This window comes from Neopsephotus bourkii, unplaced genomic scaffold (genome assembly GCF_033783945.1).
Source record: "Neopsephotus bourkii isolate Nb327-2 ecotype Australia unplaced genomic scaffold, CSIRO-AGI_Nbou_v1 NB_1292, whole genome shotgun sequence".
In the NCBI taxonomy this organism is placed as follows: Eukaryota; Metazoa; Chordata; class Aves; order Psittaciformes; family Psittacidae; genus Neopsephotus; species Neopsephotus bourkii.
Window position 1 is genome coordinate 8,585,327 of NW_026901776.1, and position 26,767 is coordinate 8,612,093.

The 26,767-nt window shown below is 51.6% G+C and overlaps 3 protein-coding genes across 4 annotated transcripts; 2 read left to right on the forward strand and 1 right to left on the reverse strand.

Annotated features, from left to right (window-relative positions):
* The first annotated feature begins 27 nt into the window (after positions 1-27).
* Positions 28-10,034, forward strand: POLH (DNA polymerase eta). 2 transcript variants are annotated; one of them, XM_061365936.1, is made up of 10 exons: positions 28-204; positions 289-423; positions 540-778; positions 1,183-1,352; positions 4,619-4,722; positions 5,772-5,891; positions 6,490-6,613; positions 7,300-7,365; positions 7,994-8,196; positions 9,010-10,034. In XM_061365936.1, exons 1-10 carry the CDS (start codon positions 68-70, stop codon positions 9,863-9,865), a joined length of 2,154 nt encoding a protein of 717 aa, XP_061221920.1. In that variant the 5' UTR covers positions 28-67; the 3' UTR covers positions 9,866-10,034. The 2 variants fall into 2 exon arrangements, with proteins under 2 accessions (XP_061221920.1, XP_061221921.1); XM_061365937.1 differs by having other exon boundaries at positions 8,033-8,196.
* A 1,783-nt stretch (positions 10,035-11,817) lies between these two features.
* Positions 11,818-22,499, reverse strand: GTPBP2 (GTP binding protein 2). Its single transcript, XM_061365938.1, has 12 exons — positions 22,305-22,499; positions 20,004-20,030; positions 19,201-19,385; positions 18,840-18,948; positions 18,114-18,311; positions 17,685-17,859; positions 16,833-17,052; positions 16,269-16,404; positions 15,790-15,848; positions 14,874-15,045; positions 14,470-14,634; positions 11,818-14,047 (listed from the first exon to the last, which is right to left on the reverse strand). Exons 1-12 carry the CDS (start codon positions 22,482-22,484, stop codon positions 13,850-13,852), a joined length of 1,824 nt encoding a protein of 607 aa, XP_061221922.1. The 5' UTR covers positions 22,485-22,499; the 3' UTR covers positions 11,818-13,849.
* Positions 22,500-23,887: 1,388 nt separating this feature from the next.
* MAD2L1BP (MAD2L1 binding protein) lies at positions 23,888-26,287 on the forward strand. Its single transcript, XM_061365929.1, has 2 exons — positions 23,888-24,166; positions 25,677-26,287. The coding sequence occupies exons 1-2, from the start codon at positions 23,888-23,890 to the stop codon at positions 26,205-26,207; spliced, it is 810 nt and encodes a 269-aa protein (XP_061221913.1). The 3' UTR covers positions 26,208-26,287.
* Positions 26,288-26,767: the final 480 nt, after the last annotated feature.

Here is a 26,767-nt window from a genome sequence, read left to right on the forward strand (position 1 = left end):
CGCGTCATCAGTCAGTCGGTGAGTCAGTCAGTCAGTGAGGCAGCGAGTGAGCGGCGGTCGCAGTGGTATGTCGCGGGGACAGGAGCGCGTGGTGGCCCTGGTGGACATGGACTGCTTCTTCATGCAGGTGGAGCAGCGGCTGGACCCGCAGCTGCGCGGCCGCCCCTGCGCCGTGGTGCAGTACACCGAGTGGCAGGGCGGCGGGTAGGTATCGGCGGCGGCCCCGGCTCCCTGCACCCCCCTCCGCGCGGCCCTGCACTGCCCTGCCCTCCCCTCCGTGTCTTGCAGGATCATCGCGGTGAGCTACGAGGCGCGCGCTTTCGGCGTGTCCCGCGGGATGTGGGCAACAGAGGCGCGGGCGCTGTGCCCCGAGCTGGCGCTGGCGCGGGTGCCCCAGGCGCGGGGCAAGGCCGACCTCACCCGGTGAGTGGGGCTGAGGTCGGGCTAGGGGTCGCCGCCGGCAGCGGCGGGGGTCGCCGTTATGTGGGGCGGCGGCCCAGGCCGTGCCCGCTGCTGAGGCCGTACCCGCTGCCCGGCAGGTACCGGGATGCCAGCGCGGAGGTGATGCAGGTGCTGTCTCGCTTCGCCGCCATCGAGCGGGCCAGTATCGATGAGGCGTACCTGGACCTGACGGGCAGCGTGCGGGAGCGGCTGCGAGCCCTGCAGGGCCGCCCCATTGCGGCCGCGCTGCTGCCTACCACCTTCGTGCAGGGGCTGCCCGACGACCCAGGCGGGGCCGAGCCCGGCCCCGGCCCCGGCCCCCAGCCCGGCGGGAAGGGTACGCACCGACCCGCACCCGGGCTTCAGCCGCCGCGGCTGGCGCTTTGCATACCGCAGCGGGGGGGCTCTAACGGCTTTGCTTTGAGAACGCGCAGTGCGGCAAGGAAGGAGCCCAGCGCTGCCACCCTGGGTGCCCTGTGTTGTCCCTGTCCCATCCTATCGGTAATGCGTCCTGTACATCAACAGAGATAGAGGGTGTGCTGCTTTACCTCCCCCGAAGTGAGAGTGTGGTAAACGGGATCTATGGTTGCCCCCGTGAATGGCTTTTAAGGTGCCTGAGTCTCATCCTTGCTGCTGGCGTGAAGCATGTGGCTGTTGGCTGGGGCTGGCTGATGCTACCGTCCCCTTTGCTGGGCTCAGCAAGAAGTGCGCATTCCGATCCCCTTTGTGTCCCTTTTCTAGAGGAGCTGCGGCAATGTGGCTTGCATGAGTGGCTGGCGATGCTGTCGTTTGATAACCCCGATTGTCCTGACCTGCAGCTGACCATGGGTGCAGTAATTGTGGAGGAAATGAGGGTGGCTGTAGAAGCAGCCACCGGATTCAAGTGTTCAGCTGGAATTTCACACAACAAGGTATGTGTGTAACACATCAGCCTGATTTCTTCTGCAGAGCAGAATCAGAATGTGGGCACTGTAGGCACTTTCCTGTGCGCTCTGCAAAGTTTCCTATAGAAGATGAGCTGAGTGGGGAGCGCAGCCATATGTGAGCACACCTTTGGGGAAATTATAGGACATCTGGGAAGGGGAGGAGTATTTTCCCCAGGGATGTGGCCTATGCAGTCAGCACTCAGTCAATTTACTGTCTGGATTCCTGGTGTACTCTAATGAATTGCTTAGAAGACAAAGGTTTTAAATCCCCCAGGAGGGTTTTCCTCAGGAAAAAAAAGAGAGCTGAGGAAACCTGCACCTTGCGTTTTAGATAACAGTGGCTGCAGCCGGGAAATGGTTTTTAATGACACAAATTCCCAGCGACTTGGGCAAAAAACACCACCAGTTTGGGCCACTGAGGTGAGGGGCTGCTCTTCCTCTTTCTGGTCCATCAGTCTTTACCCTGCTGGCAGTGCTTTGGGTGATGCTCAGCCAGCTGCTGAGAGCAGCTGCAGGAGCACTTGAAGCATGTCAGCAGCTGCAGCAAAAAACGGACTTTGATGCTGCAGCTACAGAGGATTTCCTGCTGGGACAAATACAGGGTGGCTTATTGACAGCATCTCGCACTCCTTTTGCTGTTTGCAAAAGGGGCTTATCTGTACAGGTGTGACTTTTAACAGTACAAGCTCTGACCAAAAAAATAGAAGGGTAAAGACTAAATGAATGCTTTGGAACTTAAGGAATCTACATTTCATCTTAGACTGCTGCAGGAACAACTGGAACTATTACCAGCTGTACACAGGGAGTGGAGCGAGTTCTGCACTGGCTCACCTTGAAACTAAAGCAGACTGAGGCAGAAACGAGCTAGCTGAGGAAGATCACTGGGACAGAAATTTCCAGTGGAAGGGATGTTCAGTTTGCCCTTTTGCTCTTTTTAATCAAGAGTAGTAAAGAGCATCCCTACTATCCCTAGCAGCTTCTCCCACATCTCATTTTCTATGCTAGCGTTATTCTTTCTTTTCTAAATTAAAGGGGGTAAGAAAATTATGATGTACTATGCTGTCCTGAAGAACTGTTGATCTGTACCAGCAAGCACAATGAAGAGATTACCAGAGCCTATGTTTGCCTATGCAGAACACACTACAGTGCTTCCACAGCCAGTTCAGCTCTGTAGGTACAAACCTTTTCTGCAGAGAATGAAAGTAGTGTGAGGTGCTGTCAGTATTTCACCCAGAAGGAAACCCTCTGTAGCTGCAGCATCAAAGTCCGTTTGTTTCTGCAGCTGCTGACATGCACCAAGTGCTCCTGGGCTGCTCTCAGCAGCTTGTTGAGCATCACCCACGGCACAGCCAGCAGGGGTAAAGACTGATAGACCAGAAAGAGGAAGAGCAGCCCCTCACTTCAGTGCCCCAAACTGGTGGTGTTCTTTGTCCAAGTTGCTGGGAATTAATGTCATTAAAAACCATTCACTGGCTACAGCCACTCATGCCTAAAACTCAAGGTGCAGGTTTCCTCCTTTGAGCTCATTTTATTTTTTCTGAAGAAGACCCTCCTGAGGAAGTTTTCTTCCTAGTGAGCTAACTCATTAGAGTACAGCCAGAACCCAGCTGATAAATGAGACCAAATAATTGAATGAACTATTTGGGAACAGCATGGTTTTATCAAGAACCACTTGTGCCAAACTCATTTATGTGCCCTCTTTGACAGCAAAAGTGGCCTAACGTATAGGGGGAACTGCATCTGTGAGGTGGTGACCTTAAGGTTTCTAACACACCTCAGCCCGAGTTGCATAAATTGATGATGACGACATCCTAGCAAAATGCAGCATGGCTGATGTTATCTGAAGGGCATGCATCTGGCTGAAGAAAATCTTGCTGTTTTCCATAATGATTGTGTTCAGGTATGTTTAGAGTGGGCTCCTGTGGGGATCTCTCTGAGGTCTGCAAAGAGCCAATATTTTCACTGGTGCCTTTAGAGAGGGAATGGGTGTAGGAATTGAGGTGATGCTAAGATGGAGCCCTGGGTCTGGGCTGTGAGAGTTGTGGGAGATGAAATACGAGCTGAAAATTCTGGGCTTGAAAAGTCCAGAAACAGTTTGAAATTACCACGCAGTGCTGCTTACGCTCCTCACTGTCTGCCTTTTGTGGTTTATAGGGAAAAAGCAACCAGCAGGCTTTTGGCTAAGTTGCAGTAAGTCGGGAAGTAGCCTGGAGTTATTGCGGGCAAGCAACGGGATGAGTCAGTAATGTGAGTGCTCTTGTAGAAATGGCAAATCCTGTTTCAGCACGTGCAGATTAGTGAAGGGCTCACGAAAAAAGCATTATTTGTTCACATGAAGTCTCAATGATGGGTTCAGCTTGCAGCATTTCATGAACGCTGTCAGCAAACTTGAAATAGTCCCCCGTGAAAAAAGAATAATGATAACTGGACATCTGGAAAATGACTGGGTATGAAAAGTTGAAGGAAAGGTATCTATTTGTCTAGATAAAGAGTGAGAATGTGTGTGAGACTGTAAAATAGCTACTGATAAAGAACATAGTTCAGTGGGCAGGAAGGAAATTCTGCTTAGTTATAGGATGTGTGGTAAAGCAGTGAAAGAGGAAATTACTAGACTTGTTAAAAAACCCCAAACACCGAGCTAAATGTATTCTAAGCTGGTGTGTGTACTCTTGATCCTGGTGTAGATTAGAGTGGGAGGGGAAGCTGTGTAGGTGATAGTCTAGAGAACATCCCTTCCAGGCTAGCAGGCCTGTATTCTGCAGATTCCCTTTTGCAGCATTATGCTGCCATGGACCTCACAGAGAGAAGATTAAAACAGTGACAATGAGAAAAAACAAGACAAACACAGAGATGAAGGAGCAAGACATAGTGAGAGAAATACCTGGACAGGATTACAGGGATGCTCTGGAAGCTCTAGCATGCTTGCCTGATGGAAAACTAAGCCAAGCAGAGCACGTGATAGACTCAGATCCCCTAAGCTACCTGAAGCAGGAGTCCAGCCCTTTGCAGAGCTAGAAGTCTGGAAGCAGCACCGCTTTTAGAGTGCATGCCACGTGCTTTTCAGCCAGTGCATGCCAAGTCCCAGATTGGGTATTACTTGGGAGCAAGCAACAGTGTAATCCACACATCCTTCCTAGCAGCTATTCCAAAGGCAGCTGTTAGAGGTGATAAAGCAGAAGCCATTAGGTAGATTCACAATAAAGTCAGTGCAGAGTTTGTAATAAGTGTTTCCATTCTCTTGTGTGTTGCAGACACTGGCAAAACTGGCATGTGGGCTAAACAAGCCCAACCGCCAGACACTGCTGTCCTCGCGATTTGTCCCGCAGTTCTTCAGCCAGCTGCCTGTTGGCAATATGTAAGTACGGGGGAGCTGCCAGCTTTTGTGCAACTTGGGGCTCAGGCTGAGCTGCACTGTGGCAAGAGCTCTTATGTGAAATGCCGGTGCTATACATCCACTGTCTAGGCTTTTATAAGGGAGAGGGCCCTGTTTGTCTTCATTGTTGTGGTACTTTCTCCTGTTGGTTTGTCATCATTGCTTGGTGTGAGCAGAACTAAAGTATCTTGGGGTACAACACTATTCCTGGCCACCTCAACAGAGAGCAGTGATGCCAACTGACAGCAGCCAGCAAAGGCTTTTCACTCCACAGTAACTGCTTGTCAATGCTTATAAGAAATGGAGAGGATATCCTGCCAGTAATCCATCACAGCTGTGAGCAACAGGTTGGGAGGAGCATGCCTGGGAGCTGCAGCCGTGCCCATGAAGGGACTACACTTGAAGAGCCCACTAGCATCCTGTGGGCAGCCTTTCCCTGGTTAGAGCTGTGCTCGAGATGACTGCTGGCATGTGTAGGTGTAAGCCAGGAGCGCCTGTGAGCAAGGAGGCCATAGCTGTGCCCCAGTGTGAGTGACAGAACTGTGCTCCCAGAGAGCAGATGTGGCTTGGTTTTGAACATCCACACTGTGCACAAGTACTTTTTCTGGTGAAGGAAAGAGTTGCCAGCACCATTGCTCCAAATGAATGGATTCCTGGTCCTGCACTGCTGCTCTCTGCATTCAGTGTCTCACTAGGGATGGAGAGGGGGGTGTGCAGGGAGGGGTCCTGTCTGCATAGGAAGAAACAGGGAGTGTGCAAGGCATTCTTCAAAGTATAGTTTGAGACCACATTTTGAAGATGGAGCTGAGAAAGAAGCACTGAAACTGGGTAAACCAAGCAGCAGTTCCCACTTCATCTCCCATGCGTCCTTCTGTTATGAGCTAAGAACTGTTTTCTACCAACTGTTCCTTTTTGTCTTGCTATTTCCTGACTATTTCTAGCTGTCATGATCAGCTGCTGCAAGAAGACTTGGTATAGTCTCCACCTGATGTTTTGGTTTTGTTTCCTCTTTCTCTTTTTCTGTGTCACAGCCGTAACCTGGGAGGCAAGCTTGGCACTGCCATCACAGACATCCTGGGAGTAGAGTACATTGGGGAGCTGACACGGTACAGTGAGAAAGAGCTCCAGACTCACTTTGGAGACAAAACCGGGTAATGATAAGCCGCTTGTCACAACTTGGCTCTTGGCAGGAACTGGGACTTCCTTTCAGTCACAGGTTGTTCTGCTGTGATTAGGAGGGTTGGAAGGTGACAACTCTTGAGAAACATCAGTCTGGCAAGCCTACAAATAGGTTTTCAGTCTTTGCCTGCTCCCAGGCACCCTCCCCAGCATGTTTTCCCTGTCAGCCAGCTCCTCTGCCTTCCTCTAGAGTGCCTAAGGACTGGGGCCAAGCCACGGAAGGACTCCCTGCAGGCTAGGAAGCAAGCAGGCTTAACAGTCTCATTAACAGAGAAAATTACAAGGCTGGATTTGGAGCCGGTAACACTCAGAGCAGCAGTTCAGGTGCCCTGCAGACTGGCAAACTGCTGCCACTTCAGGAGAAGGGGTGGAGGAGTCGTGCTGACAGGCAGCTGCGGCCTGAAGGGAAGCCTGCCTGTCCGCTGTGGCTGCAACTGCAGAGCTGGGGATTAGAGGCAGTCACAGTGTGCACAGAGCTGAAAGCATGGCTCAGCAGAAAGCTGACTTACTGCCCAGTGTGCCTGCTTGTCTGTGGCTGCCTTCACCTCATGCTTCCTCTGTGGCTTTCAGGTCCTGGCTCTATTACTTGTGCAGAGGAATTGAAGAGGAACCTGTCAAAAACCGGCACCTGCCCCAGTCCATTGGCTGCAGCAAGAACTTCCCTGGGAAGATAGCCCTGGCCACGCAGAAGGAGGTAGGAGAAGCCAGCTTCTAGCGTAAGGCTTGGCTTTTGTGCTGAAGAAGATGAGAACGGTAAAAGCTGAGAGTAGCTTGCAAAACTGCTGCTTTTCTGTATTACTATGCCCTGAAACTCAGCCTAGGGTTGGGCTGAGTGGGAGTGGGTGGTTTGAGCCCCAGAAACGAAGGAGATCTCTGTTTGACAGAAATCCATTGATGAACTGCACAAGATGTCCAACCTTCTTGTAATTTCCATAAGAAAAACTGTGGGCCGGTGCTGTTCAAAAGGTATTCATGGTGCTAAGCTTCAAGCGCTTGGTTGCTACAGAAAAAGGTAACTGAAGTATCTAAAGGAGTAACTAAAGTCTAAAAGGAGGAGGGAGGATGCACCTTGCCTGTTAGCTGGGGAAGAGGTTGCCACAGATTTGTGGGAAGACAGGTAGAAAGTTTACTTAGCAAAGACTAGTAGTAATGCTGGAGGACTTGTATGGAGGACTTTGTACTGCCTTGCCTCCAGTGCTGAGTCCTTACCTGGGCCAGTTTCTCCAGGAGTAGTCCAGATATGGGGCCTTACAATAGTCTCTGTCCTTTTCAGTCTGATCCCTCTCCAGCAGTGCCCAGCTTGTGCAGAGTGTTGCTCTGGCCTGGTGGCAGTGCTGTGAGCAGAGATTCAACCTGTCTGTTAACCACTGTTTTGTCCAGGTGCAGCACTGGCTCCTGCAGCTGGCCTTGGAGCTGGAAGCCAGACTGATCAAAGACAGGAGCCAGGTAAGGAGGGGAGGCACGAGGACAGCATTCCCCCTGCTTCAGGAAGCCATGCAGCCCGTTTGCACTGTGAGCTGATTGCAGGAGGCTGAGAGTGCTGTGTGTGTGTGGAAATGTGCTCACCCTCAGGTATGTGCTTGTGTGCAGAGGTGCTCAAGCAGAGAGGTGTGTAGGAGCCTCTTTGGAGGATAGTTGCCCCAGAACACTGCAGGGTTAAGGACTGTCCTTGTCCTGTGCTTTAGGTTGCAAGGACTTGAAAGCCACCACGCCATCCTGCTCCGTTGCAAGGCCTTTGCTGATGCAGCTCTGCTTGTGCTGTGGGCTGTGAGAGGAAGCAATATGCTCAAATCTAGATGTGGTAGACTTGCAGGCCAGGGTGAGACTAGTGATTGTTGTAAGGATGGCAGGAAAGGGTGCGCAGCTGCTTTGGAAGGAAAGCAAGGACTAACTGCTTCCCATCCGGTGTAGCACAGCTGTACCAGCACTTGCTGTTCTGTATGTCGTCCCTTGGAGATCAGGCCAGGCAGGACAAGCTGCCATCTGCCACAGCATCATCGGCAGGCGGTAGCTGATGGCGCAAGCTTCTGGGCAGCGGGACAGTCTCCTCGGCCATTCCTGCTCTTTCCTGCAGGTGTCGCTTGAAACACAGCTACCTCTTCTCTCTCTGCAGAACCGCCGAGTGGCCAAGCAGCTGATGGTGGTCATCCGCATGCAGGGGAACACCCGGGTGTCACGCTTCTGTGCTCTGACCCGCTACGATGCCCAGAAGATGTGCAACGATGCCTTTGCCCTCATCCAAAACTGCAACGTGGCTGGGGCTCACCAGGCGGCCTGGTGAGTGTGCCTGAAAGTAGTTCAGTGTCCTTCCTCACTGGGGGTTGTTCTGCTGCAGGAGGTGCAGGATGAGCACAGAAAGGAACGGGAGCGTTACACTGACTGGCAGGAAAAAGTGGTCCCTGGTCCATGCACAGCAGAGCACAGAAATATTTGCTTGTTAGTGGTAGGACAGCAGTGAGAGCTGGCCTCTTCCTGCCCCATATCTGGCAAGACACTTCTTACTTCTGTACTTGGAGCTGATGATTGCTACTGGCACAGTGGTGTCCAGCTGGGACAAGGCAGTCCTTTGCCCTGCTGGGCTGGAGAAGCTAGCTAGGTCTTGCTCTCCTTCCCTAAGGACAAAGGTGCATTTTGGGAGGAGGCCACGGGAGCAGGAAGGAAAACAAAGGTGGATAGCTCCTGTGTCAGTGTTACTTTATTCATCTTCCTCCTGCTCTGAGTGAAGGTGAGAAGGTCCTCTCTGTTAGGCTCTGACAAGGCTGCTGCTCCCTTAAAGCCCTCTTACCTGGGAGTCTCACAGCAGCTCTGGCCTGTGGTAGACTGGTAGCTGCCTGCTTCTACTCCAGTGCCCCTTCCTTTGGGAAATGCTGTTCTGGAAAGAAGCTTTCTGCTCTGCCCAACATAGCCTACTATGTCTGAGAGACTGTTCTGGAGGCAGCAAAACTAACACTTTGTCAGAGGAAACATCTCTCCTACACCCGGCTGCAGTTCCCCTACCTGTGAATGTTTTATGTTGCTTAAAGTTTTACCTCAAAAGACTTGTTGCTTCCCAGCCTGGTGGCTGAGCTGATGTTGGTCTGTCGTTTGCAGGTCTCCACCGCTTATATCGGTGCTTCTCTCAGCAAGCAAGTTCTCGGAGCCTGCCACACTCCTCTCTGCAGGCATCACCACCTTCATGACGGGTGATACCCAGCCTGACAGCACTGTCACTGCTGGCCAAAACAATACATCTTCCAGGAGGCCCATAGTCAAGTTCTTTAGAAGCCCAAGCAAAGAGCTCAGGCAGAAGCCAGCTAATGCTATTGAGTCATTCTTCCAAAAGGCATCAGAAAGGCAGCAGTCACAGATGGCAGCAGCAACCAGCCTGCCTCCTGCTCCCACTGCAGCGTCACCTGTGCCCAGCTCCCCAGAGCACCAAGAGGGAGATAGCATTGGCCTTGGCTCTGTGCAGTGTGACCTGGAGTCCCCTGCGAAGCAGAGTCCCAGAGAGGGGAGCAGTACTGCTTACAAGAGGCTTCACCATGAGAAGGCGCTGTCTGATGCTACACAAACACCCTCAGCTCCACCCAGCTCTGGGGCCCTTCTGAAATCAGAGCCAGCTATGGAGGAAAATGAGCAGAATTTGCCACCCTCTCCTGAGCTCACCCTGCTCCCTCCTGCCTCACCAGGGGACCAGCAACGCTGTGAGAAGTGTGGCCAGCTTGTGCTGGTGTGGGAGTTCCCAGAGCACATGGACTACCACTTTGCTCTAGAGTTGCAAAGCTCCTTCCTGGAGTCCAGTGTTCCCACTACTCTGGCAGCAGACCCCAACCCAACGGCTGCAGCTTCCACATCTCCTGCCAAAGCAAAGAACAAGCCCAAGACTTCAGCAGGATCTAGTGCAAAACGGCCCAGAGAAGGTGTAACAAGAACTTTGGATTTCTTCTTTAAGCGCTTACCTCCTTAACTCCCACCTGTGCTGGCAGCTTTTATAGAATCTGTGTTTTTAAAAGAATCAGTGTTTTTAAAGAATTGGTGTTTTTAAATATAGTTAAAAGTTTTTATACTGCTTGCCAGGTTTTTAATGCAGAAAAGTCTAATAAATTATGTGTATCCCAAGTCTAAGAGGAACTGGACTTTGCGGATTGTGTGTGATGCTGGATCTACCCAGTTCAGCTGGTGCCTGCAAGGTTGCTTCTGCTTGTGTGGTACTAACTGAAGCTGCACCCTGCTCTCACGTACATGTTTTGCCTTGAGTATTTCCATAGTTTGGTAGTTCTGTTCCTACACCTTCCTGTTCCTACTTTAAAAGCAGGCACTGTAAGCACAGTGTATTTGCAGTGTGTAGCAGTCCATTGTATGGTGCTTATCACCAGCTCTGGAGTGCACAAGACCTGCTGTCAAGACTTGAGGAAGCTGGTGCTGCACAGGCATACTTTTTGTTAGGCTTTTTGAAATGTAAGCACCAGTTCCTAATAGTTGCTATTGACACATGAACAGTCTACTGGTAGAGTCCCTACAGAGGGATGGGAAACATGCCTGACCATATTTTCCCTCCTTCCCAGACTTAGCAGTACTCTCTGTGTAACTTGATGACAGGTATTTGTTTTGACCCTGTGATGCTGAATGGTTTGTTCAGCTCTTTGGGCCACAGTTCACATCAGAGTGCCTGCCTCAGTGCTCCACAGATTACATCAGCCAACAAAGCAGAATAGCATGGAAGGAGCAAGTGGGCACTGAGAGACCAGCTCCAGGGCAAGTGCTGTGCTTAAGCCTGGCAGGGCTCAGCTCTGTACTACACTGCTGGCTGCCTGTAGCCTGACACTCTGTTCTGGAAGTCCTGCTGCCAGTGATTTGAACTTGGCTCTTGGGGCAGGGGGAAGGGATGTGCCACGTCGAGGCAGCACTGGGTGGGGTTTGGAAATTGCTGAGCATTTCATCAGCTGCAGGGGGAGAGCAGGCAGTGGATAATGATGCAAAGTGCAGCAATATTTGTATGTGCTGTTTCCCTGTCTTCTCTGAACTGAACCATTCTACTTGGAGCTGTGGAGCTGCTTTTCTTCCAGCAGACAGCCTGTGCCAAGAAGCTGCCACATTACTGTCAGTGGGGTCTAATACATGACAACACGGTTGTTAAGAGGTTTGAGTAAGAGCTCATTCTGGTGTGTGCAGCTCTGCTGGTAATCGGCAGAGGAAGAAATTACAGAGTGACTCCCATTAATGACAGTCCTCACATTGCAAAGTGACAAGTTTCCCCAAAGTCCTCACATAAAGAGAAATAGCAACCAGTCTGGCAGGGTTCCCTCACGCTCCTATGACAGCAGCATGTCTCATTTCCTAAGTGTTGGGCAGGACCGGAGTCTGCACACGCCACTACCTGACACAAAACCAAAGTTGAGAACAGGCCAGTCCCTTCAGTGCCACAAGTCACCTCCACAGGGAAGCTGTTCTGCCTCTGCTGCCCCAAGAGAACAACCTGTTCTCATGGAGAGGCCGTAGCAGCAAACCCCTTGAAAGGTCGGAGCTATTTTCAGAACCAAGCAGGGTTAGCTCTGTGCCCCAGAAAGCATTCCTTTAATTAGGCTCTGGGGGAATGTGTGGCTGTGAGGAAGCGCTCGCGCGCAGCAGCCGGTTCCGCCCACAACAGCCTGAAGTGCTGTGCTCAGGGTGACGTGGCTGCCTGTCACCCCAGGCTGCGCACCCGGGCTCGCTCAGATAAGCCGGGAGAGAGAGAGCGGTTGTAAACAGCAGCACGCGTGCATTCCTTCCATGCCACAGGACACAGGTATTCATAGCGCTGAATGCAGGAAGCTTAGGAAGCTGTGAAGCTCAACCACCTCCAACCATGACCCAGCTCCAAGGGCAGGAGGGCGAGAGCCCAGCTCCACCCTCACTTGTTGTACAACTCTGCCAGCAAGCTCAATAAAACATGTTTATTCTGTACATTTATATAGAGATGCTTGGGGAACCCCCAGCATTAGAAAAATTCAAGACAACAAAACAGCAATTATGAAAGCATGGCACCAAGAACAGTCATGCCACAGATGGCAGGGATGTGGTGAGACCAGCCATCAGCTATTTCAGAGGACACAGCACCACATACCCGCTTTCGGGTAGAAAACATCAGGGCTGCTGCAAACAGCTGGATTTCCCCACCACCCCCCAGACAGCTTTCTTTGTGACTTTGTAAGCACCAAAGAGAAGAGCCTGCTGGTGGCTGGGGCCTTCTTGCAGGCATGGGTGAAAGACAATGTCACCCTAATACCCAGACCACTGCCAGGATGGGAAGAAAGGGGGATCCTGCATGAGCAGTGACCTTGACGCAGCAGCTCCTGTCTCACAGCTGGGCTGATGGGGAAGAAGCAGAGTTTTCAGCTGGGTCAGTGCTCCCCTGAAGGGACAGGTCACTCCTGTCACTACTGAGCTGCCTCTGAATCGCTTTCACTGGCTTTCCCATGTCTGAGCGAGCTCTTTTCGGGTGCAGCCACCACTTCCCACCTGCTGGAGTCCTGCCCTGTGGAAAGCCGCTCGGTGACATCCATGGGCTGCTCAGTCCTGCAGGTGCTGCCTGTGCCAGCAGCCCAGAAAGCAGAACTTGCTCTCATGATGCTAGAAGGGCTGTTTGGGTGTCCAAGTGCTATTATAGACCTTTGCCCTTCCCTTCAGTCAAGGCTGGCTGAAGGCCCATTGTCCACAGCAGACACAATTTGTCTAACAGTCAACGACAAACCCAAAAGCCTGTGTAGCTATACAGCCCCTGCTGCACCTCCAGGGTACACAGGAGAGCTGCATGACAGCAAGTGGGAGACAGATGTGCTCCACTCTTTGTGCACAGAGTCCTTGCTGGCACCATCACCCTTCTTCTGACAACAAACCCCAGTGGCAAGGGAAAGAAAATTCTTCCTCCAGGGGAAACAGAAATAAAGTCATGCCACTTTCAAATCACATCTAAACCATAAAGTCACCTGGGTTTGTGTTCATAACACAGCCTGCCTTCCTCACACATTAAGGCAAGCATTTGGGGAGTACACTGGGCTGGGACCTGGAAGAGCCACACTAGGAAGCCCACTGCAAACCACTGCTAACGTGCAGATGACACCGTCAGCTGAACGTCTGTGGAAACAACGTGCACACACCAGCAAAGGTGCAGGCCCTGCTCCTCTCCACAGAATGGCCTCCTGCACAGCTGCTGCAAGGAGCAGATGCAAGTGCAAACTCTGCCTTCATGTTACATCGGGAGGCTGTGCAACTCAGAGCAGCCACAGCTTCCCAGGAGTCAGAAAGGGGGATGCTGAAAGGGTGTGTATGTATGTATGGGCAGGGAACAGGACATCTGCCCAACAGTAAGACACTCGGATCGGAGTAATGCAAAACCAACACACAAATGGACACACAGCAGATTAAAACCAACCAAGATTAAAACGGTTAAAAAGTATCCTGAATGCATTCTGAGAGGTTCAACGAAGGCCCTGCTGTGGGTGGCAGGGCCTCTTCCATCCCCTGCCCAGAAGGATGCTCTGCATGATGGCTCAAGAGAGGACTGTTATCAACCCAGTACTTGGAGAACAGAAATAGGACCAGCTCTTGTGTCAGAGATGGAAAAATATCCCTTCGCTGCTGGTCTTCAGGGGTTCTGCTCCTCCCAACCTGTAATTTTCGAACAGTAAACAAAGCCAGAACTTGCCTGTCCAGGTCTGCAGGTGCCTCTGATCTATTCTGAAGAAGGGCAGGGTAACAAAAGCTGCAGGCGATGTTGACAACATGCTTAACTTGCCCCATGTACGACACTGAATGCAAGAAACTCTCCCAGCTTCCATCTCACAGTGTGAAGGAGGGACACCCGTGCTAGAACGGGACAGCAACAGCTCCCGGCATCACTCAGAGAGCCACAGGAGCTTCCATCCTTCTCCCCAGTTGTTGGTGAGTGGAGATCTCTCTGATGCAGTGGTAGTCAGAAGTTCAGCTGTCCAGGCCCCAGGGACTCCTCCAGCCCATTTTCTTTGGTGGTGATGGCTTGGAGGTCAGTGACATGCCCAATGCCTTTGGTGACTCCTTCACGGAAAAGCAGCTTGGCTCCAATCTTCAAGTATTCTGGATGCTTGATGAATCTGAACCGGACGACTGCCTTTTCTCCTGTCCGCAGCTTGTCCTGAAAAGGAGGAGACCTTAGAACCCCATGCACCATTCCAGTGCATGCAGGAGAGGTGCATTTGGATGCTAAGATCAGGTACATGAGGAGCTTGCTTCCCTCAGACTGCATGGCTTGAACCCTTCCAATTATTGTATGCATAAGGTGAGACACAAAGATACTAGCTCTGAACAAAGGAGAGTTCATCTGCTTTCACAGTCTTGCTGTAGTCCATCGTACTGCTTACTTTGTGAGGAAGGAATTATTTAACACATTGGGTGGAAAAGCAACGAAGCAGGCAGGATAAAGAAATGGAGTGTACTCCTAGGAAGGGACACAGCTACTGAAGATGCCAGTAGCCCCTAGGTTTACTAGAGGGTATTGTGGAATCCCAACAAACCCCACAGGAGGTCCATCTTCCTCCCCTTTCCTCCCATGCTTACCTTTCCGTGGATCTTCTCTACAATAGCAGTCTGTCGCACGTTCCCCACGTGCACTGTCACCTGAAACCCCTTCCGGAAAGTCGTGGCGTGGAACAACAGCACGATCTCAGCTTCAAACACTGAGCAGATAGTAGGGTTCATTTCTGGGCTCACCATGACCATGCCCTGCACAACAACCCAAAACTCAGACCAATTAGGATGTCTCCGTGCTTCTGAACAGCCTCCAAAACCACAAACACAGCTCCACTCTATGACTTGGACTTGCATCCCATTCTCAGCCTTGTCTCATCCTGTTTTGCAGCCTGGCCATCTCCTCCCATTCCAGCAAGTTTCCTGCAAGCATCTCTGCTTCATTCCCACCCTACCAATGAGGGATCTCCAGTGCTGGCAGCAGCAGGACTCACCTTGCGCAGCAGGGAGCGGTCGAAGGGCCCAAGGGCCAGGGTGGCTGCCTGCCCAGCCCGCAGCACACGGCAGGCTGAGCGGTTGCGTTGGATACTGCACACTTTCAACCGGAGGAATTTCCCGTCGTCAGTGGGACCAACCACCAGGTTCTCCCCTTCTCGGCAGATCCCACTGCCCAGGGCAGCAGAGCAGGAAAGAAGTGCAGGACAGAGTTCATCAAGAGACAAGGAAGAAATTTCACCCCTCAAAAATCCCCACGGCCAAGGAGGTGAGTGCCCTTGGACTCTTACCCAGGACCAAATAACAGGGATGCAAAGCTGGCAGGAACAGGGATTTCCTGCAGTAAGAATGAAAGCCACACTACAGGTCCCAAGAATACCAGGTAAGACAGGGGGCATGGTCCCCGGTGCTCTGCCACACTGCACCATTTCTGCTGGGGAGACTGTGGTTGACACCCGTTCTGTGTAGATATGCTGGCAGCCAAACCAATCACTCCTGAACACTGAGGGAAAGCTGCATTCTCACGGGGTAGCATGCAGCTAACCTCTGCTGGGATTGGAGGGCTTGTCCTCTACATTTCCTCCCCCTGCTTGGGGAAGGAGGAAAGCAACACCCTGGGGTCATGGCTAACCTCTGCTGACTCTGCATCCCAGAATGCCTTCCTTCAGCACTCTGCTGGTCACATTCCCAATCAAGCAACTTTACAGCAGACTCTCTGCTTGCCTCCACGACACCAATAATTTGCTCATGGCACCTCTCAACACCCTGTATGGCTTTACCCTCTCTTGGCTCAGTTATCTGGCAGCAGTCAGGACTGAGCCTTGCACCACTTCCACATCTGCAGTGGATGACTCCAACCCTGAGGGAACTCCAGCAACCATTCACATGCACATTTGTCCGCCTGGCCTCACTTACCTCGACAGAGTTCCTCCTACCACAGTCCCCACTTCTGGCACAGTGTAAATTTCATCAACCTGCAGCAAGGCAACAAGAACAAGCTGCTCAGACAGCTGTGAAACAGCACTCCAGAACAAAGACAAGGTGCCCACCCCTTATGTGGACAGAGGTAAGCTCTCTGCTGATTGTTAAGACACTGTGTTGGAGTTTTCACCAGATCACGCTACCTTCCCATTAGAGGAACTTCTGCCTTGTAAGTGGCAACCAGAGAAACAATCTAACACCTGAAATGGGCACCGCTTGGTTAGGACAGAGCCTAGCCTAACAGGCTTTATTTTTTTCCCCCAAAGACTGAGTCCTTTCTTTATTTTAATGTCTCCTAATAGTCCAAGAGTTCACCACATCTCTACCCCTGGTGTTCAGATCCCCAGGATGCTTGTCACATGTCACAGCAACGACTGCAATACCAGAAGTGGGAACAAACTGCCCTTACGCACCTGAAACTCTGTTAGTTGCTGCATTAGTTCTTCCTGCTCTTTACTGTTGGTCAGTGGAGGCAGGATGTTGAGGAAGACTTTTAAGAGATCCAGGTTCTCCCCAGAAACACTGGACAGTGTGAAGATGGGGGTGATGCTGTCAGATATAAATAAACAGGAATAAGCAGAAGGGCAGAGCACAGCTCCAGAGGGTGGACAGGATTCTGAATTTACCAAGTCCAGCAAAAGGACAGAGACTGCAGCAATAAATGGCTCAAGCAGGAGGACACATGGGCTAGATACAACTTTGCAGTAACCTCTGCCTTGGTGGTTGGTCAAGGCACCGGCTCCCTGCTAACCCACACTTCTGTCATGGAGAAGTAACCCCAATGCAGCCTTGGGCACGTTCTGCTCCCAGAGCCCAGAAAAAGGCCTGAGAGGGAAAAATGCCCTCTTGGAGAATGCAAAGGTAGGAAACTTGATGAGAAGCCAAGATATTAAGAATGTGGTCACCCTTCCCCAGCTCTACACAGTAGCCCAGTCTGAACTGTGGGCTCCTAGCAGAAGAAAAGAATGGTCCCTTACTTGGGAGACTGTGCAAACTGCTGTGCTGCTGTAACAGCATCATCATCTGAGTTCACGAGCAGGGGGAGCTTGTTGCAGCCTGGCTGTTTCAGGATTCGCTCCAGCTGCTTCACTGTCCGTTCCACGGTGGCTTTTGAACACAAATCAACTTTGCTGATGACAATGAAGAAGGGGACCTTGAGGGCCATGGCCAGGCCCAAGTGCTCTCGTGTTGTGCCCGCTGCAGGAAACAAGTGAGAGTGTAGGTGCAATAGCAGTCATCATTGTTGCTTGTTTACGTGACAGCTACGTCTCCTGGCTCTCCCACAAGCCCACTCTAGAGTGACCAGTCTAACCAGTGAAACTGATTCTCAGGCAATAAAAAATCAAATTTATTCTTTTAAACAAAAGCAAACCAGTCCAGGAAGACATAAAAACCACCAAGGATTTTTGTGACTGATCTGTTTGTTTCAAAAAGATGCAGTAGTTTTCATTCTTGGGCTGCAGTCTGCCAGAAAACAGCCACAAAAATGTCAAGAAAAGATACGGGAGAATTCCATCTGCCTTTTTATAAGGCTTTGGGATTCAGCACCTCTAAGAATATGCCAAAGTTGTGTGGGTTTTCTGACAAACACAGCTTCAAATTCCAAACAAAGCCTCCCTGTCCAGTGTACAGTTTAATGCTGGCTACAGCTGGTGAGAGGATCCTAGCTCTGCTCCCCTCCCAGGCACTGGCTTACAAGAAATCAGTAGAGGCTTCCAGACTCCTGTGTTTTTTCTGACCATCATTCCCAGCTAACAAGGACTCACTCCCCCATTCTCCATTTCTTTTCACACGTTGCTGTCAATCCATGCAGGCAGGGCAACACTCACCAATGCCAGTGTTGGCGCTAACCACCAGCATAGCAAAGTCCGGGCAGTAGCTGGTGAGGCCAAAGATGGTTGTTTTCAGGTACTTGTGGTGGCCAGCCAGGTCAATAAAAGTGATCATTTTGGAAGAACTCTCACAAATCTCTTCTGCTGTTCGGGAGTCACTGTAATTTACCACCTGAGGGACATAAGGACTCGGTGAGAAAAGGAGCTCCAGCAGGCAGGTGAAAAAAACTCAGCTCTTATCTATCCACTTTGACCTCAGAATTAGTGAGATCATTCACCATGGGTGCAGTACACAGCGTCTGCTGTAAATGGATACCTAGCACTCTGGTTCAGTTAAAGGGACACAGAGCTGTGTCACCTCTCTACCCTCATGTCCCAGTTGTAACAGGAGGGTAGCTCTATTCTCCTCCAGCTTTCAGATCTCACCTCTCCTTTGCTGTTGAAGCCAAGGATCTCAAAGCTGATGCTCGACGTTCTCCCTGACTGGATTTCATGAAGATGCCGGAAGAGGTTCAGGCGTGCTCTGCCCCTCCCGTTGTCCAGCTCTCCCTGTGTCAGGACACCCAACAGGGTTGACTTCCCCGAGTCCACATTCCCCAGCACAGCTACTCGCAGGTCTAAGAACTGCAGGTAGAAGAACAGAGAAATCATGAAACTTCACCATCACTGTGCTGGCTGTGCATGAACACTACATGGTGGGGGAGATGCGTCTCAGAGAGCTGCCCTCTGCAATGGACACTATGCAGTGTAATCTTGCTCAGATTCTGCTCTTGCCCCCAGCAAACTACTGCGCAGGAGTTGTGATACACACTCTGGCTTTGATATCACCAAAAAAGGCTATTTGTTACAGTAGGACCTCTAACTCCTTCCTTGTTTGCACACTGGCCTGCACCAGAACTGTTGTCATAGAAGTGAAATAATTTCTCACCTCTGCTCCAGGCAATGTCCCCTCTGGTATCTGCCTCAACCACAATCCTGGAGATGAAAAGCATTATCATCAAGCCTCCCTCTGGCAGCTCTTTAAAGCATCTACTATGGACCAATCTATGACACAGTGCCTCTAGGGTTTGGGCTCCCATCCCAAAAGGAAGTGGCTTACATGAAGCCTCTAAGTGTTTAGCAGGAGAGGATGGCCAAGACGCAGGTCCCTACCTGCTGGTTGTCAGGCACCTTTCGGACAAGCACCTCCGTTATCTTCCTGGGAACGTCACTGTCGTAATCAACCTCCCTCTCCCGCAGCACCGTAATATCAGCCCCAACCCTGCCACAAACATGAAAGAAAGGGGTGAGACACACTTGTATTTAGCAGCTCTTGCACCTCTAGAATTATAGCTGGCAAAGTGAATGGGATGAAAGCAGGGAAGGAGCCTTTGCATTTCCAGAACCTTATGATGAGGGAATTTCAGAGGCTTTGCAGAACAGAGCCACCGGCTCCCCAGGGGACTCCTGGGGCAGTCTCTCTACTGGAGGCTGTTTAAGGCTGCGGGCCCTGCAGATGAAAGGGAACACGTACTTCTCTGCCATGCGGCGCAGTGTCTTGAGCGAGGCACGCATCTCCTCCTCTGAGAGGCCCACCAGCAGCCCATTGTCCTCCACGCCGATCTGATAGACGGCCTCACCTCGGCCTTCCTGCAGTCGCCACTTCATCTGTGTCACCAGGTGCTCAAAGCGATACTGCGAGGGATTCACCAGCTTCAGCTGTTTAACAGAGGGGGTGGTTATAGTCATAGCTGGATGTAAAGGGAATCCCACTGCCCAAGCTAGCAACTGCCTGACCCAACACCATGAAGCAATGTTCCCAGTCCTGACCCACCTCTAGAAACCACAACCCATGTTAGTGTCTGCACAGACACCACAGGACAGGTGAGACAGAGTTTCACAAAAGTGGATACACATGGTAGAACTTTTCTGCATCTTGCTACAGGCAGCTGTACTTTGCCTACTGTGTAGGTAAAGACAGGACCTACCTGTGACACATTTGCAACTAAGTGAAAATGGTGGAACAGCCACAAGAAAGTGGCAAATGATTACCAGTGACACCTGCACCTCCCTCTCCAAAGGAATAAGATTTCAGGAAAAACACAGTGGGTCTCTTCTCCTAAAACAAATTCCTAAAAATGAGTCCTGAGATCAGACTCTTCCAGCTCAGCATAGTGAGCTAGGCCCAGAAACACAGATGACTGATACTTCCTTAGTACAGTATCTACTTTTCCATCCCTTCCTTACACATGTTCCCCATATGCTGTCTTTGGTGAAGTTACTCACTGCAATATAACCCTCTGGGAGGAAGACCTCCTGCAACCTCAAAAGGCTCACCTTGTACTCAATGTTTCCATCTTCTGCCTGGTCAAAGAATGAAAGGAGACACAAAAGTTAGATGCTGTGCCAGCAGGGACTTCCATGGGCATCAGCTGCCCAGATACTCTGCAACTCGCGCTGACAGTCCCAGAGAGAGGGAGATTGGCAGAAATACGCTATGTTAGGTCACAGCCTCTTCTGCCATTCATTCTACACTCAGCTGGAACTTACTTTCAGTTTGTTTCTACTATTTGCACCTCATGTCATGAAAACCAGAGGACAAAACTAGAGAGGGACACAGAGGCAATACTGTTTGGGGAGGATTTTTTTACTGCTGGTAAAGAATAGGGCCGGTCTAACAGTCACAGAGAGAGAGAGTTCCAGTTTCAAAAAGGCACAGGGCAGCAGATGATTGAGTCTCCCCCCTCACCCACCCATGACCCGCAGTGCCACCCACAGCATCCCACTCCCACACTATCCAGCAGCTTCCATCTAACCAATGTGCACAGAAACAGAGGACTGGGAACAAGAGTCATTGCCTCCTCTCGTGTGCACTGATACCCTCCCCCAGTTAGTTTTTCTTTGATTCCCTTCTATATCCCTGCGTATCATATCTCTGTAAGAGAGAAAGACTACAAATGTAAGGAAGCAAGCTACTGACTTCTTTGCAGAAGAGCAAGCTGGTCACTGGGCTGGCAGTTCTGGAGAACCAGGCCTGATCAGGACCGTCTCTACACAACATGCTCAGAAGGGCTGAAGCCAGACTGGGGTTTCACAGAAAGGCCTGTGCACTCATCAGGTTTGCTACAACCACAACAGGCATCAGCTTCCCAGTGAGAACCTGTAGCCAGTATTGAAGTAATCTTCCCACTGATTCGGTGTCAGGACCACTAAGAAAGGGCGGGAGCCTCCAGGAAGCCATGTACTCTGGCACACTAAATGGGGCTACCAAACCTAAGCACTTCCTTTTCCTCTGGACACCTGTTTGCATGTCAGGAGAGGCAATCTCCTTGCCTTCTAGCTCAGCTCCTAACCACAGCACTGCTTAGGGTGGCAAAGGGCCAACAGAGGGAAGTTCGTAATTGTCAGCTTAGCTCTCAGGCAGTGAAGCTATGCAGTGAGAAAAGGGTGCTTGTGGAAGTCTTCCTCTCTTACCATCTACCAGCTTTCCAGCTCTAAGGAAACCACATTAACATATTGAGCTGTCGTCCAAATAAGGGTGTGGGTCTCCTTCAAGGCAGCTGAGACTAGAAAAGCAACAAGCCTAGACTTGCTGGGCCACATATTGCACAGGGTGGTCAGGGACAGGAAGCTGTGCTGAACCCACAGGGGGCTGTCCAGCCTCCAGCTCAAAGGAACAAAAACTGAACCGCGGCTGCAGGGTACAGTACTGCCCGTGGAGAACATCTAACAGTAGCAAAGCGCTGTTTTCCCTTCTTGCCAAGAGTCACAGCCCTTGTGGAGGAACTGTTCCCTCCAAGCGCAGGCTCTTATGTATTTTACAGAAGACTTACAGAGTGAGGCCAAGCAATTGACTCCAGGGCAACATGATGCTCCCCACAGTGGCAGTCCTATTAGACTAACCAACACACCCATATCCTACCAATGTCACTTCTTCCTGCTGCAAGAGGCAAGTGCCTCACACTCTCGCAGTACCATCTACATGTACTCCATGTAAGAAAAACAGTTGCCAAATTAGCTGTGAAAGGAGTCACTAAGCACCTGCTGAGCAATGCCTGAGTTTGGCAGCTGGAAAGGGACTTACACCCAACAGATCGGCTCTTGGGAAGAACAAGATGCTCGGCACTACGAGCTGAGCAAAGCATTGTTTCCAAAGCTACTCAGTTCCCAGACGGCAGATGGACACCAGGCAGCGAGATACCTCTGACGGACAGGGCTTGCCACACCACGCAGGGCACCCGCTGGCACTGGGGGCACAACCATTGCCCACTGCCACGTCAGACCCCGGAGGACAGGCCGGGGGGCTGCAGGGCACCGGGCTGCCGGGGCCGCAGGACGGCCCGCACGGTTGCTGGCCCAGGTTGCCCGGCACGACCCCGCACCAGCACCGCCGGACCCCTCGGCCGAGCCTCTCCAGAAGCTGCCTCCCGCCTGACCCACGACCGAACCCGCCCGGGTGCGGGACAGCCCGCGCCGCACCCACCTCTTAGGACACACACACACACCGCCCCTCCCGCCCCTGCCCGGCCCTGACAGGAGCGGCGCGGGCCCCCGCGGCTCCAGGCCCCGGGTTGGGGGGGAGACCCCCACTGTAGCTGACGGGACGCGGCTGCCCCTGGCCAGGCCGGGGGAGCTCACCTCAGGCGGCAGGTACGGCGGGTTGTTGGCCTTTCCCCCACGACTCCGCCCGTTCTTCTTCTTCGCCTTGGAGCCGCCGCCGCCGGGCGCGGCCCCCCCTCGCCCGCGGAGCGCCCCGCCAGCCCCGCCGCCCGCCGGCCGGCAGCAGCCCCCGAACAGCTCCGACACCCGTGAGTCCATGGCTGCCGGCACGGCCCCGCCGCCCCGGTGCGGCGCCCGCTCCCCGCCCCGGCTCCCCGGCACGGCCCCGCCGCCCCGGTCCCAGCGTCAGCAACCGCCGCGCGGCGCCACGGGAAACCGAGTCCCGGCAGCCGCCGACCTACTGCGCTGCTTTCAGAACTACAGCTCCCAGCATGCACCGCGGCGCACCCCCTCGATCCTTCATGGACTCCCCCCGCAGGGACGAATGGGAGTTCGAGTCCGAGGGAGGCGGCGCCGCCTGGCGGCCACGGCATACAGCACACAGGGAACTGCCGCTCCCCGGTCCCTGACCCCCGCGATCTACCGGTGCCCGCGGGCGTCCCCTCCGGCACTTGGCCCGTTTTGCCGCGAGTCCCCCGTTCGGTGACAGCGAGCTATCAGTACCCGTTCTGACGGGCGTTTCTGTAGGCGTTTGGCACTGGGGTGCCGATTAAATACGTGGAGGCAGCAGCTCACCAAGGAGCTACCTCAAAGGACGCCTTTATCTCCTGCCGGGGCAGGGGAACGATACCCCAGGACCAAAAACCCCTTCTGCCACCCGAAGCATGCCCATACCGAGTGTTTCTCCACCGCATCACCTGGGGACGGCGATTCTTTATTAGTGTTTGTTGAGACTTTCACGGTGCGTGGCACTTACAGCAGGCAGCCACGGCTCCGGCACGGTAACCTCGCTCCGCCAGCACAGGGCAGCAGCTCCTCCCGCCACCCGGCAGGGACCGCCCTCCCTTCGCGGTGTGATGAGGCGGCACCCAATGGGGCTGCGGCCACGTTGTTTCCAAACACAGCAGCTCCCATCACTGCATGCTCCCCGCCCGCCGCGGGGCGGAGGGAGCTCCTCTGCGCTACACTGGAGCCAGCGGGGCTGCCTGGCAGGGCTGAAGGAACCCAGCGGCCCCCGGCGGGGCTTTGACCCCTCACTGCCGCGCACATGCCAGTCGTGCTCTGGGCAGGGGGAAAGCCCAGTCCGGGAGTTCTCCGGAGCCACCTGAGCAGCCCTGCGACGTGGCAGCCGCAGCTCGCGGTGCCCACGGCCGGACTGGGGCACTCGGTTTGCCGCAGCCACTGCGGTGCCTCCTCAGTGCGGCGGTCGTAAGCCCCACCGAGCACTCCAGCAGCAGCCGCTTCGCCTCCTCCCGGCGTTGCTGACCGAGCCCCAGACAGGAAAGCCTGACCGCCCACGGCTGGGCTGGGCTGGGCGGGGCTGGGCTGGGCTGGGCGGGGCTGGGCTGGGCTGCCCGCACCGCCCCCACGAGCCGGAACCCGGCTCCTCCCCACCGCGCACGGCTCACCCGCCGCCGGAAGCCGTTGTGGGCGGGACTCCGCCACTCCCATACTGCAGTGCGGCCGCGGCCGTTCAAATCGCAGCCGGCTGCTGGTAGCAAATGGCGTCTGGCGGTGTTGCGGCTGTTCCTGTCTCTCCAGCGTCCTCAGTGCTTTTCCCTGAGGCCTCCCCAGGCCTGAAGCGCGGCGGCAGGATGGTGTCCCGGATGAGTGAGCTGGCGGTGGCCTGCCCCTTGGTGTCCGTGGTGTTCCCGGGCCTGGTGACCCGGGAGACCTGCTGCCTCTTCGCTTGCGAGCTCCTTAAGCACGTCATGCACCAGCGGCACCAGCTCCCGCTGCCCTACGAGCAGCTCGCCTTTTTCTGCCGGCGGGCGGCTAAGGTGAGGGACCGTGGTGGCGAAGGGGGTGGCCGGGGGAGCTCTGCGCTGGGGGCGGCAGTGCCCGCGGCCTTCGAGTGCTGCCTGTCAGTTAACCGTTATGGTTCGGTAATTCCCGTGCATTGGGTCTTAACTGCTTCTGAAGTGCTCATTGTAGCTGTACCCTTAAATGTTGCTACACCTTCATTCAAAACAAAAGCAGCAAACCTGTAAATTGGGTGGCTGAAGGTCTCAACAAGTTACTGTTTATTTCTTTTTCTGCTTAAAGCATGTCACTGTTTTGTTTGTTACTCTAACAGCTCTTCAGGAAAAAAAAAAAATCAGGTGATTTGGAGTTGTGTTTTAAACCCAGATGGTAACTTGGCACCACAGAGCCATTTGCTCACTCTCCCACTGCTCAGCTGGGGTGGGAAGGAAAATCGAAAGAATATAAACCCCATGGGTTGAGATAAAAACAATATAGTATTACTGCTAATAATAATAATAAGGGAAATGGCAAGTGAAGAGAATCTAAAACTAAAAGGGTAAAGGAAAAATAAGCAATAAACAGCAGTGATGAGCAATACAGTTGCTCACCATCTGCCAGCTGATACTCAGCCTTACCCAGGCAGTGATCTGCACCTTCTGGGTGACTCCTCCCAGTTTATATGATGTACTGTTGTATGGAATACCCCTATTCTAGCTGAAACCAGGACACTACTAATAACTGTTCTTCAAAAGATGTGGCTTCTAATTCTTGTGGGAATTGATCAGTTCCGCATGCCAGATTCAAACTGAGTAGCTATAGAGTGTCCTTTTGTGTTCTTCTGATCTGATTCTGTATGTGGATGCCTATATCTTTTGAAAGGAGCATAAAACCTTCAGCTTTCCTTGACTTTTAGGGATGGGGTATACTTTCTGAAGCGTGTATTAGGACTAATGTGTCCTAATAATTAAATATGCTATTTCTTTTTTCTTTCTTTTTTCTTTCTTTTTTCTTTCTTTTTTCTTTCTTTTTTCTTTCTTTTTTCTTTCTTTTTTCTTTCTTTTTTCTTTCTTTTTTCTTTCTTTTTTCTTTCTTTTTTCTTTCTTTTTTCTTTCTTTTTTCTTTTTTTCTTTCTTTTTTCTTTCTTTTTTCTTTCTTTCTTTCTTTTTTCTTTCTTTTTTCTTTCTTTTTTCTTTCTTTTTTCTTTCTTTTTTCTTTCTTTTTTCTTTCTTTTTTCTTTCTTTTTTCTTTCTTTTTTCTTTCTTTTTTCTTTCTTTCTTTCTTTTTTCTTTCTTTTTTCTTTCTTTTTTCTTTCTTTTTTCTTTCTTTTTTCTTTCTTTTTTCTTTCTTTTTTCTTTCTTTTTTCTTTCTTTTTTCTTTCTTTTTTCTTTCTTTTTTCTTTCTTTTTTCTTTCTTTCTTTCTTTTTTCTTTCTTTTTTCTTTCTTTTTTCTTTCTTTTTTCTTTCTTTTTTTCTTTCTTTTTTTCTTTCTTTTTTCTTTCTTTTTTTCTTTCTTTTTTCTTTCTTTTTTCTTTCAATTCTTCCCCAGGATGGAGATGGGATTAAGAAGCCAACCCCCATGGACCCAGCAAGCAGGAAGTGCCAGCAGGTGCTGATGGAGCTGGAGGGAATGCTCCAGCACCTGCAAGTAATGTTTAGACTGACACTGGTTCCTCGGGTTCTTATTCTGCTTGGTGGCAATGTCATGAGGCCCAAGGAGCTCTATGAGCTCAACTTGGAGGGCATCCTTGAAGGCAGTGCTGAAGAGAGCCTGAAGACCGCATCCTGTGTTCGCAAGCTGTTCCACTCGCTGTTTGTTGCGGATGTCTTCAGTGAGCTTAAGGTTCTCCCTGCCATGGGCACTGTTGTTATGCTCCAAGGACACCGCGATTGTGGTGTTGATTGGTTCCGGCCCAAGCTCAACTATAAAGTACCAACCCGAGGGAGGAAACTCACCGTGAATTTGTCCTGTGATGGAGACATCAACATAAGTGCCTTCCCTGCTCAGCATGTGGCTTCTGACTGGGAGGACTACATCTGGTTTCAAGCACCAGTGACACTCAGAGGCTTTCATGAATGATGTGTGCTCTGTAGAATGTTTATAGAATATTCAATAACCTCTGGTGCTGCTTTAAGTGATGATAACTTTATGAAATGTAACCGTGTGTTCTTGTCTGTCTGGATCTATTATCCTGGGCATCTGTTGCCTCCATTTAGTTCACCCGTGTTCATCTGTCTTCTTAGAGCTCTATTCTGTTTGAAGGGAAACCCAGTCATACCAGTAGCGAGGTCACTTGCAATTTCCTGATAGCAAATATTGCACGATAGGGTGGTAAAAATCTTTTGAAAGGAGGGTAAAGGTTAATGCACTCTACACTTGATGCATATTTTTAACTTTGTCCTTTTGGAATGGAATGAGATGATAAAACTAGGAGGAAATTGAGCTTGTAGTCCACTGGGGTGCTGTCTCTGCCTATCCTTTAAGAACTGCTTACAATATGTAGTAACTGCTAAAGCTTGCTCTAGGGGAAGAACTGCCAGAATGAAGAAGGCAGTCTTATGTGCAGCTATCTACTTGAATATATAACCACAGGTCTCTTGAATGAATCATAACTTGAACATAGGAGCTGTGTGCTCAGG